General features: G+C 38.5%; 1 protein-coding gene across 4 annotated transcripts in view; it reads right to left on the reverse strand.

Moving 5' to 3' along the window:
• MAP3K7CL (MAP3K7 C-terminal like) overlaps window positions 1-14,036 on the reverse strand; it is an 85,192-nt gene that overhangs the window by 11,953 nt on the left and 59,203 nt on the right. For all 4 annotated transcript variants that reach the window (XM_061134364.1, XM_061134365.1, XM_061134366.1 and 1 more), the window contains one exon: window positions 5,830-5,945. In XM_061134364.1, the coding sequence (XP_060990347.1) occupies window positions 5,830-5,945 (116 nt within the window). The remainder of the gene's footprint in view (window positions 1-5,829; window positions 5,946-14,036) is intronic.

Genomic DNA, 14,036 nt, shown 5'->3' on the forward strand with positions numbered 1-14,036 from the left:
CAGAATTATTGGTAAATTTTTAAAGCTTTCAGTAAGATTGTCATTTTTTTTTCAACTGAGAAGAGAAAATTTTCCAATGAAAGTAAGAAGAAGCTGTTTGTATATCACTGGTCAATAAACCAGAAACTATTCTTTAAATTAAGTTCACCGTATTGTGAGTTTGTAATCTTAGAAAATGTTTGATTCTCTTTATCCATCCAACAGACAAGTTTTAAAATAATAAACACTCAATTCTTCTCTCCCCTCTGTGAAGTCTCTCAAACTAGATCCAGGGAGACCCCCTCTGGAGATGAGAGTGAAGTTCAGTTTAACCTGTGCCCACATGGCTCCAACATTTAAAAACTCTCTTAAAATACCTGGGTTGACATGTATAGGGCTCCTTTCAGTGTGGTATACTAAACACAGTGACTGTCCTTTTTCTTTAACGTTTTATTTTGTACTGGTGTAAGGCCAGTTAACAATGTTGTATAGTTTCAGTGAACAGCAAAGGGACTCATTCATATATATCCATTCTCTGGATGTATATATATCAGTCATATATATATACATGTATATCCATTCTCTGCCAAACTCCCCCGGCTGCCACATAATACTGAGCAGAGATCCCTGTGCTATACAGTAGGTCCTTGCTGATTATCCATTTTAAATATAGCAGTGTGTACATATCCAACCCAAACTCCCTCACTAACCCTTCCCCCATCCTTCCCCCCAGCAACTATAAGCTCCTTCTCAAAGTCTGAGTCCATGGCTATTCTTAGGAGGAATTTTGGGAAGTTTTACAAGCATGTCTTCATGGCATAAGTTTGCTATCATTTTATCTTGCTTTGTAAGTCATCTTGTGTAGATTTTTCTTCTGTGCAAGATTATAAATTCTGTGAAAGTGAGGACAGTGTAGGACACATCTTAGATATTTGCTATGTATAGACGGGTTAGATAAAATGGAATAAAGTCTTTTGCAAGACACAACAAATAAATAAAGTGTTTAAAAATTAAAATAGAACACCTGGATTAACATCTCTCTGTGTGTCTACCTTATGCTAGCCGATCACCAGAAGCAACGTAATCAGTCACATTTTATTAAATAATAGGGAAGAAATTCTCAGCCAAATGATTGAAAAATGAAGAGGTGGTTTGTTTCAGTCAAATCCATTTGGTCCACTCTATTTTGACTAAGTATCAACAACCTCAGATATGCAGATGATGCTACTCTAATGGCAGAGAGTAAAGAGGAACTAAAGAGCCTCTTTTTTTTTTTTTTTCTTTAAAGAGCCTCTTGATGAGGGTGAAACAGGAGAGTGAAAAAGCTGGCTTAAAATTCAACAATCCAAAAACTAAGATCATCCAGCTCCATCACTTCATGGCAAAGGGAAGAGGGAAAAGTGGAAATAATGACAGATTTTATTTTCTCAGGCTCCAAAAATCACTGTGGACAGTGACTGCAGCCACAAAATTAAAAGACGACTGCTCCTTGGAAGAAAAGCTATGACAAACCTAGACAGTGTATTAAAAAGCAGAGATATCACTTTGCTGACAAAGGTCCATCTAGTCAAAGCTATGCTTTTTCCAATAGTCATGTATGGATATGAGAGTTGGACCATAAAAAAGGCTGAACACCAAAGAATTGATGTTTTTGAATTGTGGTGCTGGAGAATATTCTTGAGAGTCTCTTGGACTGCAAGGAGATCAAGCCAGTCAATCCTAAAGGAAATCAGAGTATTCATTGGAAGGACTGATGCTGAAGCTGAAGCTCCAATTCTTTGGCCACCTGATGTGAAGAGCCAACTCACTGGAAAAGACCCTGAAGCTGGGGAAACTGACGGCAGGAGGAGAAGGGGATGACAGAGGATGGGATGGTTGATTAGCATCACCAAATCAATGGACGTGAGTTTGACCAAACTCCAGGAGACAGTGAAGGACAAGGAAGCCTGGCATGCTGCCGTCCATCGGGTCACAAAGAGTCGGACACAACTTAGCCACTGAACGACAATCTTGCCTAAACAAAAAGACCATTCAGGAAAATATCTGTTCCAAAATGAATTTCTACTTCAGTAAAGTGTTAAAAAAAAGAAAAAGAAAAACATGATCCACACAAAGCCTTTGTAGGACCAAACTCATTTTTTTACAAATATAAAATATAACCATACTTCCAATTTTAACAATTTATCTTAGCAATTCTTTACTTCTGATACTGACTCCATATTTTAAATACAGACCGTACAAATTATAAATTAAAAACGCCAACATGGCGGATATAATGATCTCCTATAATCGGCTACTGTAAATCACCCCAACTCATATTTTATCCTATGCTCAGCTCCTGATTCAGTGACTGGGATACATAGAGAGGTTAAAGGGTATCGAGCCCTGCAGGGAACTAGACAGAGTCAGAAAGACAGGACATACAGTTCAGTGATAGTGATAGTCGCTCAGTCGTGTCTGACTCTGTGACCCATGGAGTGTAGCCTGTAGACTGTAGGCTCCTCTGTCCATGGGGATTTCTCGGGCAAGAATGCTGGAGTGGGTTGCCATTTCCTTCTCCAGGGGATCTTCATGATCCAGGGATCAAACTCACATCTCCTGCATTGCAAGCAGATTCTTTACCATCTGACCCCAGTCAGTGAGTAACTACTGATAACACTACCCTACAAAAAGTGCCCAAAGAATCATTCCAGTAAGTTTTTCTCCACCCAGGAAAAGTGCTGATCACGGTGGGATGGTTGGGGAAGGATACAGGCTAAGTTCTTTTCAAGGGTAGCATTTGGACAGATGAAGAGGAAGGAGGGAGACTCTAGACTAAGAGCCTGGTTTGAGCAGGGCACAGAGGCAGGGAAAGTGAAACGGCGAGAATGAGCTAAAACATTCTGCAGAGGTACCACGGCCATACTGAGGCAGATCTCACAATCTAGGCGGAGAACTTCATGTCCTTTTCTAGCAACGTGAAACCACAGGCAGGGAAAACCGTTAGAATATTACACTGACCAAGATTTGAAGTAACAAGTCCCGATCTCAAATGGCAGAAATGGAAATGAATAAAAAGGACTTTGAGAGACTTTGCCAAAAAGAAAGGAAAAAAATAATCAAAGAATCTGGCCTTTGTCTAAAATCTAGTGAATTACTTAGGGAGGAAAAAAAAAAGGACAATATCATGGTTTCAAGAAAACTCCAAACCCTTCCAAATAGGTTTGAAGAGAGGAAGTAAGATGAGCTTTGCAGAAACAGCAAGAATATGTTTCAATAAGAGAGTGATGAATCACTCTCATATTGTTGTCCTATTGTATTTTTTGATGCAGTATACAAAAATATACACTTATAAAACATATAATTTAGTGGGAAAATCTTGTATTGACACCCCCCAAAAAAAGCTACACATGGGGCTAATTTAAATAACACTATACCTTCAGTCTAAAGTATTTACATATAAATACATAATTTACCTGGGACTTTTTTCCCTATCACAACACCATAGTTCACACACACATATACACCAACTGGAAGATACATTTATAAGCCACTGATAACACAAGTCCTCCTTTAACTTCATCACTGGTTACAATATTAATAGGCATCTTCAATTCCTTTATGACACTTCTTGAAGGACTCAGATTGTATGTAAATGTACAGTCAAAGCATTCCAACCAATTTGTGAAAACTCTTAGACCAAAAAGAAAGTCTCAGACATACAAAGGAAAAGTTGTGTTTCTCATCTCATGAGCATCTTTCAATGCCCTACAGCCAAAAGTCCAGGTATGACTTTATGTTCGAAGGAAAGTAAGGAAGTAAGAAGATATTTGTAACATGCCAACTGGTCTTAGAGTAAATGACGTCCGACCCTAAAACCAGTGTGGCTCCCCACCATATTATCCTGTCCAACTACCATCTGGGGAGTCTTCAAAGGGTCCCGAGAGCTTCATAAATCTCTCAAAATATGTTTCCCTTAGAGTCATTTAAAAATTATGCTTTATATAAGTATAAATATAAATATGTTGTGATACCATGTATCACTCCAGTAAGAAGAAGAGAAGCAGAAACTTAAAGACTCACAATATGTTTGGATTATCTGTCACTCATATCCACATGCTATGTACTGTGCTTCAGGAAAATGATGGTGAGAAACACCTGACTATCCCCCCTTTTTAGGACACTTACCACTTAGCAGGAGATGTAAATATTCATTCAAAGATCTCCCTAATAAATGTGTAAGTATGGAGAAGGAAATGGCAACCCACTCCAGTACTCTTGCCTGGAGAATCCCATGGATGGAGGAGCCTGGTGGGCTACAGTCCACGTGGTCGCAAAGAGTCGGATGGATATGACTGAGTGACTTCACTTTCACTTTCACTTTCAACCCACAGCTGAGAAGACTTTCAGCTCTTGTGTTTGCTATTGATTGTTTTCTTGAGTTCTCAAAGACCTGTGACCATATTTTTTTTAAGTTGCCTGTTTTCTAATTGCATCACTTTACACACTGTTGTCTAATAATATGTGGTATTTAGAATGCCTTCTTAATTATTTTGAGCAGCCATTGCCTGTATCTTCTTAGCACCTCCTTGGTTTTCTTATATGAACTCATCTGACGGGGAAATGCAGTTTTTTGTTTGCCCTCTGCATACTGGACCGTCTGAGTCAGTGTTCTAACTAATCCCTGATGGTCTCTGAGCTACTGTTCTACCAGACTCAGTAGTTATGTGCTTCAGGAATTTTTCGGTAGAATTGGTCCTATTAGGAGACTCTTGGTGTCACCTTTGTTATCTTAAAAGCTGGTCCCTTCGCTGAGGCTCTTAATTTTTTGAAAACCTGATTCTATTTCAGCTGAAAATTGGCAAGGCTATTTAAAAAATTGAGGGAAGCCATTGAAGAAATTGAAAAGTAATCGCAAACAACTTTGGGTAGTTGTGACTTTCAGTTCTGTATCAGTTGAATTTTTGTGCTCTTTTCCCTGTGTACGTGATGGTTCTATTTTTCTCCAATAAAACATTTTATTTAAAAAAAAAATGTATAAGTATACACTGACCAAAGCTATGAAGAAAAGGTGTCTGATGCTTTGAAAGGATGAAAGAATGGGGATCACTGAGTTGATATCGGCAGAATTTACTGCAATCGAGAAAATGGATACATGTATGGCTGAATCCCTTTGCTGTCCACCTGAAACTCTCACAACATTGTTAATCGGCCATACTCCAATACAAAACAAAAGGTTTAATATAAAATAAGGAGGAGAATCCAGAAGCATAAAGTTATGAGTAGGTAAGGTGAGAATGCTTTAATTAGTAAACTGCCTAACTCCCTACAGCAGAACTTTAATGATAATAGAAGCTGTCAAAATAAAAAAAAAAAAAAGAACAGAAAACTTACTGGAGTACTGAGCTATAAAATGCAGTTAATCAACTAATACATTTACCTTATCCCAAGGAGCCATCCCAGTGGCTCCTTTACCTGAGGTGGGCATGCCAGCATTAATTAAAATCCACCCTAAGACAAAGTGCCAGGGCCTCTGAAGCACATTCACAGGGAACATCACATGGTTCTAGGTGGTATTTTGGCATCTTTAATTTCCTGAGTTAAAGAATGCTCATTAAAAAGTTAAGTTTTGAGTAGGACACGCTCCCCTGGTTCCTCTCGCCACTCTCTTTCATCTAGTACAGTTCCACTTGTATCACTCCTAGAATGACAGAGGAAGGCACGGAGCACCTGAACCACAGAAAGTTCTCCTGCCCACCCGTCTCCTCTCCTCTCGCCCCCACGCTCAGCCTGTCCTCCCCTACCATCCACAGTCCATGAGCAGCGGTCAGCGGTCAGGGATGCGGGTCCCTGGGGGGGCACAGTACTTACTTTCTTTCCTCCAGCAGGGCGATCTCCTTTTTTACCTCGCGGTATTCCTCTGCTATCTGACAGTGCTGCTTGTACACCTGCATGGATTCCACGGAGTCATGACAAGGTGGCAGAGGCTTCACAAAAAAATAAGAAGAAATCAGTCCATTTCCTTGTAGCAGAATAAATTACCAACCATCGTGCTATCCTGATGATCTTCAGAGGGAGAGGTTTAGCAGGAGAATGGCATTGTCAATCCACACTGGACAGGGACTGGCTGATTCTATCGGACTACAAATGGAGAAGTGGCCCGATGCCTCCCACCTCCATGCATCTTCCAGTGTTATTCCAGGGCACCCTCAGGCCCAGGCCAGAGCCAAGACCCATGACAGGTCAGTGACCTGCCATGCACTGAAAGATAAGTCCCCTATAATTCCAAGAATCTTAAACTCTGCTTTAGAGAATATTTCGGTTGTCTGTTCAATCACCCCTTGATTTCTATTCCTGATGCCCAGAGGCATAAATGCAACTTGTAGAGAGGGGGAGCCCTACAAGAAAGGAATCCAATAAACTTACTTACAAAAAAATAGAGTCACAGAAATAGAAAAGAAACCTATGGTTACCAGGGGAGAATAGGGGGGATGAATAAATTGTGAGATTGGGATTAACGTACACACATCACTATACATAAAATAACAACTAATAAGGGCTTACTGTATAGCACAGGAAACACTATTCAGTAGTCTGTAAGGACTTTGTGGGAAAAGAATCTTAAAAAAATAAGACGCATGTGTATAACTGATTCACTTTGTTGTACACTTGAAACTAACACAATATTGTACATTAACTATACTCCAAGAAAAAAAAAAAAAGAAAGGAATCCAAACTGAAGAAATGATGCTGGCCTGGAAATAATGCTTGCAAGAATTAACAAACCATATGAAAGACCAAATCCCAAATAAAACAACGCTTACAACATGTGCAGGCAAAGAGAACAAGGATTCCTGTCTGTGCATTTCTCCCATCCTTGAGGGGTAAAATGGCCAGCACACAAGTTGTTCTAACCACAACATGCTGACTTCTTTCTAGAATTTATTTTTAAAGAACTGGCTTTCCCTCAGTTCGCAATTCTAAGTTCTAATTAGCAGCATGATATTAAAAACATTACTTTGAGAAAAACTAGTTAATATTCTTTTAAAGAGGCTTGTAATCACCCTTTTCAATTATTTATAGAAAAATGTTGCAAAATATCTGAGAAAGTGTTAGTCGCTCAGTTGTGTCTGATTCTTTTGCGACCCCAAGGACTCTAGCCTGCCAGGCTCCTCTGTCCTTGAGATTCTCCAGGCAAGAATACTGGAGTGAGTTGCCATTCCCTTCTCCAGGGATATTCCCAACCCAGTAATCGAACCCGGGTCTTCCGCATTCTCTACCATCTGAGGCACCAGGGAAGCCGTATATCTGAGAAAGATGACTTAATTGTTATACAGGCTCTTCTGTCTAAACTTCTCTTCACAGTATTCTTAAATATGTAAGCTATGTGTCTGACTAGGTTACAATCTCACTAATTTTATATTAGTAAATGAGAAATAATGAATTCCTTACTACTTGTGCCTCATTATATTCTTCAAGGACACTGATTTCTTTGGGTGTCATATTTAGCAGTCTCACGCAAGATATCAAAAAAAATTTGAGAAAGTTCTACAAAATTCTATAAAATCTGACTGATAAGATCACCCTTCCTATTTGTCATGAAGCCTTCTGAATAGAGATCTTCTAAAGGAAATAAAATTCAAACCAGATGTGGATGAAATTAACCTTTATGTGGAACATCTGTTGTGTTCTAATCTATGGAAGTTCATCCAATAATTCTATTATGTAGTATCTTTCCCCACTGCCCCATGAACACATTCACAGCATAAACCCAGGCTGTTGGAATCATTATGCTTTTTTATAGTGAAATAAATTGCAAAGTAGTGCCCAGGAGTATTACAGTACAACTCACTCCAGGAGATAAAGCCATCGCCAAAGGCATTCAGAACTCCTGGCTCCTCTAGTCCTAGAAATCACCACCCCTTATCAATTTTCACCTGCTGCACTGGCAAATGACCAGATGTAAGAGTAAGGATAATGAAAGCAATTTACTCTGGGTACCCTTGCCAAGTTGTTATTAAATCACCTGTGCCCTGTTAAAGGATTTGCCTACTGGAAAGCCCTAAGATTCAACGCATCCTATTTCCTGCCCTTATGAACACTCATAAACTATATTCAGCTCAGCCCATAAGCTGCCACATGGGGGTACCTGCACCATGAATTCAGCGTAGCAACCTATGAGACAGCCAGAAAATTCTAGGACTCCATGCTTGCATGCCGAAGAGGATACAGATGCAAGGAAAGGAAGAAATGGCCTTCGCTGCTATAGTTTAAAAGGAACACTGAAAATTACAGACAATAATTTTCTTAAGAGGTGAGAGGCCTGTTTTCCCCCTTGGCGTGCCAACACGAAATGCTTTTTTTTAAAAGGGGCAAGGTTTTCATGACTTCTTTTTTTATTGGCATTGTTTTTCTAAAAGCTTTTTTTATATTAATTTATTTTTTAACTTTGTGGCTGCATTGCCTGGCATGTAGAATCTTAGTTCCCTGACCAGGGATCAAAAGTGTGCCCCCTGCATTGGAAGCAAGGAGTCTCAACTATTGGGCCACCAGAAAAGTCCCTAGATTCATTTTTAAATTGTTCAAATATAAGTGTCTACTTGCTTTCTCATAACCTTAAGGAAAAAACCCAGCTAAGTCAGAACCAGGTAATCCATTGTACATTCTAAATGATTTTCTTCTATGTGAACCATTTAAAAAGTCTTTATTGAGTTTGTTGTGAGATTGCTTCTGTTTTATGTTTTGGTTTTTTGGCCACTAGGCATGTGGGATCTAGTTCCCTGACCAGGGATTGAATTTGCATCCCCTTACACTGGAAGGCGAAGTATTAACCACCAGGCCACCAGGGAAGTCCCTGTTGGCACTTTTTAACTGTGGGAAATTTGAAGATGTTTTTATGTACTGGTAGCGTGATCATTGCTAAAGGGACATGAGGAAAGGGAGCATTTCAAGATATATTCAATATCCTCACATGCTCTCAGCAGGCTGACCATGCTATATATATCACAATATTTTCAAGACTGCCCACAATTAAGAAGTTTTTCTCAACTTTTTAAAAAGGCAAAAATACTTAGTGTTCGGTGTTTCAGGGAGTAAAATGAGGCCAGGGTCACTTCAGTCTCCTGCCCCCTAAGAGCTCTGTCTTCACCCAGCCTGACTTGTAATTCAGCACCAATACACATTCTTCCAATTTGCATGAAAGCATTGAAGAGCAAAATAGATTTTTTTTTTTTTTAAGCAAGGCAAGAAGTGATATTGCACAACCACCGCAATATTGTAAAATTGTCTTTTTAGTTGCCGGGGGCTGGTGGAGGCAAGTGCGAGTGAATGAGGAATTATTGGTTAATGGGAACAGAGTTTCAGTTTTGCAAGATGCAAATGTTCTGATGATTGATTGCACAATAATACAAATATACTTAACACTACTGAACTGTACCCTTAAAACTGATTAAGATGATAATATTTATGTTATGAGATTTTACCACAAGTTTTTAAAAAGTTAATGGAAAAAAAAATAAAGTATCGTTAGATCCTTCTGCTGGCCCCAGCCCATCTTCTAAGCATCGCTTGCAGGATTCCCCACCTGAGACTCACTTTGTTCACACCCTATCTTTCTCTCCTTCCCAAATTTCTCCCCAGGGAATTAAAATTTCCCAGCCCTTTATAACTTGAAACTGTGTGCCTCTAACCCACATGTTGCTGGGCAAACTGGAAGTGTCCTCCGGCCAGCAGGACCCACTGCCTCTGGAAAGGCATTTAACATCATTGGTCACTCACCCCAGTTCAGGAAACTAATCCAAGAGTTTTCTAAGCACATATTGTTCTCATCCCAGCAGGAATTTACCTGATATAAAAAATAGAACTACAGAGTAATGGGATGTGTGGTCTGGCATGACGGAGCCCACTCTCACTGTTTCATGATGTAATGTGGGTTTGTGTGTGTGTGTCAAACCGTAAGGTCTTCACCAAAAGTGAGAGTCTCTCTTCACTTCTTATAAGCCCTCAAAATAGAGGACAATATTTAACCAACAGAGTTCACTGAATAAAGTGTTCGCCTGAGGAAATAGACTCCTAAAATTCAAGCACAGGAATCAGGTTTCCAATTTTAAAAAAGCTACTAGTAGGCTTACGTCATGTGACATTTAAAACATTGGCACTCATGAATTAATCAGTCACACGTTGATTTAAGATACTATTTAGCATGTGCTCACACTAAAAAAAAAAAAACTAAAATATAATGTAAAAGAATGCCTGTAGTAACCAGATGAAAAATAGCTATTAATTTCTTGGAATAATAATTAACACATTTAAAAAAATTTTTAAGTATAGTTGATTTATAGCATTGTGTTAGTTTCAGATGTATATAGCAAAGTGATTTGGTTATATAAGTGTACATATATATATATATATATATATATATATATGTATTCTTTTTCAGATTCTTTTCCATTATAGGTTATTACAACATATTGAATATGTTTCTCTGTGCTATACAGTAAATTCTCATTTACCTATAACACTTTTATTTTTTATTTCAATTCTCTTTGCTTGATTTTGACTATTCTCCGTCAAGAGATTTTCACACTTATATTCCCGTGCTAGGAGTGAACAAGCGATAAGTAAAGTCCATGTTGACAGTGAATTTCTTTTCGCTTCATGAAGAGAAATTTTCCTTTCTCCACAGTTACCCTAAATTCTCCCTTGGTTTGGATGCATTTATTGCACGTTCTTATTTAAAGAATGAAATATTGAATTTCAAAGAAAAGGAAGCCAAAGTTGCCCTATTTGAGTTAGGGACTTTGGGAAGGTCACATACACACTGTTATATTCAAAATGGATAACCAACAAGTACTTATTGTAGAGCACAGGGAACTCTGCTCAATGTTATGTGCCAGCCTGGATGAGAGGAAAGTTTGGGGGAGAATGGATACATGTGTATGTACGGCTGAGTCCCTTCGTTGTTCATCTGAAACTATCACAACACTGTCAATCAGTAATACCCCAATATAAAATAAAAGATTTACAATTTGAAAAAAAAAATCCCACGTATACAATCATTTGCAAAAAAGAAAAAATTTAAAAAAGAAAAGAAACTGAAAGCATAAAAGTATGCTTCAGGCCCTAGAGCACAAACTCTGCAAAACTGCAGAAACAACTTTTCCGATACACTCAGTATGTGGTATCTGGTCTATTCACAACACAGGCGGTTCTAAGAAGGTTAAATTAAGATCTTCCCTTGACAGTGTCTCAAGCCAACGTTGAAACACACTTTCCCAAGACACAGATTGGGGTTTGGATGAAGTCAGAGCCCAGGAGAAGGCACTTCCTCCTCACCCCCATCCCCTCCCTCATCCTGCCGCTGCCTAAGGATAGAGTTTGCAAGGGCTTTAAATTACACAGCAGTGTGAGTGAACCAGTACGATCTCTGGTATCCACCCCAATCATCAGGACCAATTTAACAAGATGAAGTAAGAGAGAAACCACAGGCTCCTATTCCAAGAATGCTGGCTTGAGCCACACCATCCCATCCATCGTTTTATAGCTAGCGCCTCCCGAAATGGACTCTGTCCTCTGGAAAGAGCCCCGTGGGAACGGACCAAGCCAAGCATCTCTCCGCAAGGGGCAAAGCCAGCTTAAGCATTTCCGTTTTCTGCTTGGCTTCTTCAAATACTACTGGCCCCATCCACTTAAAAAACGTAAGAATTTAATTTTCCTCTCCCAGCTTCCCACACAGAAGATATATTTAGAGAACTAAATATTCTACAGTTGCTGAGCAGACTTCTTATTTATTCCTTGATTCTCGGTGTTATCTTTATTTTGGGGGTAGCATGGGGGGAGTCTGGTTTAAATTTGTGTCTCATTTCAATGTCCCCAAATGAACAAGTGTAATGTGTTAAAACTAAATGGAAAACCACAGTCAGGACTAACTGCCATATTTGAAAACTCTTTTATCTCAGAATTGTAAATATTTTTCTTAATATTTTAAGAATTGACATTTCCATAGTATCTACATCATGGTCAAAGTCATCACTAAATAATAATTATACTGCCTATCTTATACATTATATAATATATTATATCATTTGTATATTATATTAAACACACAAAATTTTATATAATATTGCTATACATATATAATTTTATATTACACATATATAAAATTGTATTTATGTATAATATGACATTATATTATATATATAATATGGGAATGAAGGGTCTTTAAGTCAATTCTATCAACATAAGCATTTATTAAAGGGACAGATAAGTTGAGTGTCCCAAATGTTTCTAAGAATGCATATCCCAAAAACTGGACTGCTCAAAAAATAATAATAATTTAAAAAAATAAAATAATAATTACAATAATATCATTGTAAAGCTCCAAGTTATCTATATATGTTTTCTGTGTAGTCACAGCAGCCAAGAAAAAACAAGTTGTAATATACTTTTTAATACATGTGTGAGAGAGGAAATGGCAGAACTTTTTTTAGTGTTTTATCTGGATGTTCAAGAGCAGTGTAGTAGAATCCTGGAATGCTCACCCTCCATTTTATACCATCTTTGTTTCCCAGACAGCAAGTGATACACTGATGCAAGACCTAAAAGAAGTTTCAGGAGAGACTGCTAGGATAACAAGACACTAGAGTATACAACCAAGGCTAAGAAATTGGTTATTTGTGGAGGTGACATCAGTTTCTGGACTTACCGAACTCTGCCTGAGAAAAGAGCAAGTTCAATGTGTACCGCAGACACCTGTTACTGTCTTCTCAGATTAGATGGGAGGACTTTAGAAGGGATTGAAGCTATTGCTCAATTTGGTTTGGAAAAAAAAAAAAAAAAGTCATTGTTTTCCAAATATCTTAAAGAAGAGGGCATCTCCATTCCTAACTCAAAAATCCAAAGAGATGCTTCTCTCATTTCATTTTACACATATAAAGATACTAGTACTTCAATAGTTCATTCAATAAACAATTTGACTAAAGCAGGAAATTAACATTAATTGAGCAATTATTTTGCCAAGCACTGTGCTATATCTATTCCTCATCTCATTTAATTTGCACAATGATATGAGACATTGTCTCTACTTCGCAGTCAAAAAAGTGAGGTTTGGGACTTCCCTGGCAGTCCAGTAGTTAACACCTTGGGGCTTCCAATGCAGGGAGTGTGGGTTCAATCCCTGGTTAGGGAACTAAGATCCCACATGTCCCATGGCATGGCCAAAAAAAGAGAAAGAAACTGAAAAAAAAGTGAGGTTTACAGAAAGGAAATAACATGTCCCAAATTACAAAACTAGTAGATGGGGAGCTATGATCCAAATTCAGGTCAGCCTGACGCCACTGTGCATATCCTAATCTCTGTCACTCCCCTTACCAAGTTTATTACAATCTAGTTGTTGGCATGTCCTCCACCTGATTATTAGAGCATAATCTTCCCAGGGTAATAAAGATCACAAAGCTTAGCTTTGGATCTTCCATAGGTCAAACTACAATCTCCAAAACATAACCATGTGGTTAAATTTTACTAATAAGACAAATTTGGTTCTGACCAGACCCTGGGACTGTTAAAGGACTGTGCCATCCTTCAGAAAAGAGAGGGAGGTCAGTCACGACCTCTTCTTCAAATAAAAGGAAACAGAGGCCTAAAGAAAAGTCCTGTTTTTCATTCATTCTTACAAGTGGATACAGAGTTGAACCTCCTTTCTTTTGACAGTATGGTTTAAACTAGCTCTGCCTAAACACTGCCCCTAATGGACATGAAGAATTTAGAAACGAAGTTCCAGGAAAGGAATCCACACAAAATAGAACGAACCTGCCATCTGCCACTGGGCTGAGGCCTATATAGAGTTGCTCATTTTAACACCTACCTTACCCCCAAGGTCTCTTGCCCAACATTTCGCATTAATAGAGACATCAAGAGAAATGTTTGTCACTGCTATTCTTGCCCAAGGCTTTTTTTGGCTTCTGTGAAAATAGAAGCACCATGAATTACATGCTCAAACATGTCCAGATTCTTGGCAAAGCAACTGAAAAATCTTGGGGGTCAAATTGGTGGTAGAGTAACTACCAAATACTTTAGAGCTG

This window comes from Dama dama, chromosome 31 (genome assembly GCF_033118175.1).
Source record: "Dama dama isolate Ldn47 chromosome 31, ASM3311817v1, whole genome shotgun sequence".
Taxonomy (NCBI): Eukaryota; Metazoa; Chordata; class Mammalia; order Artiodactyla; family Cervidae; genus Dama; species Dama dama.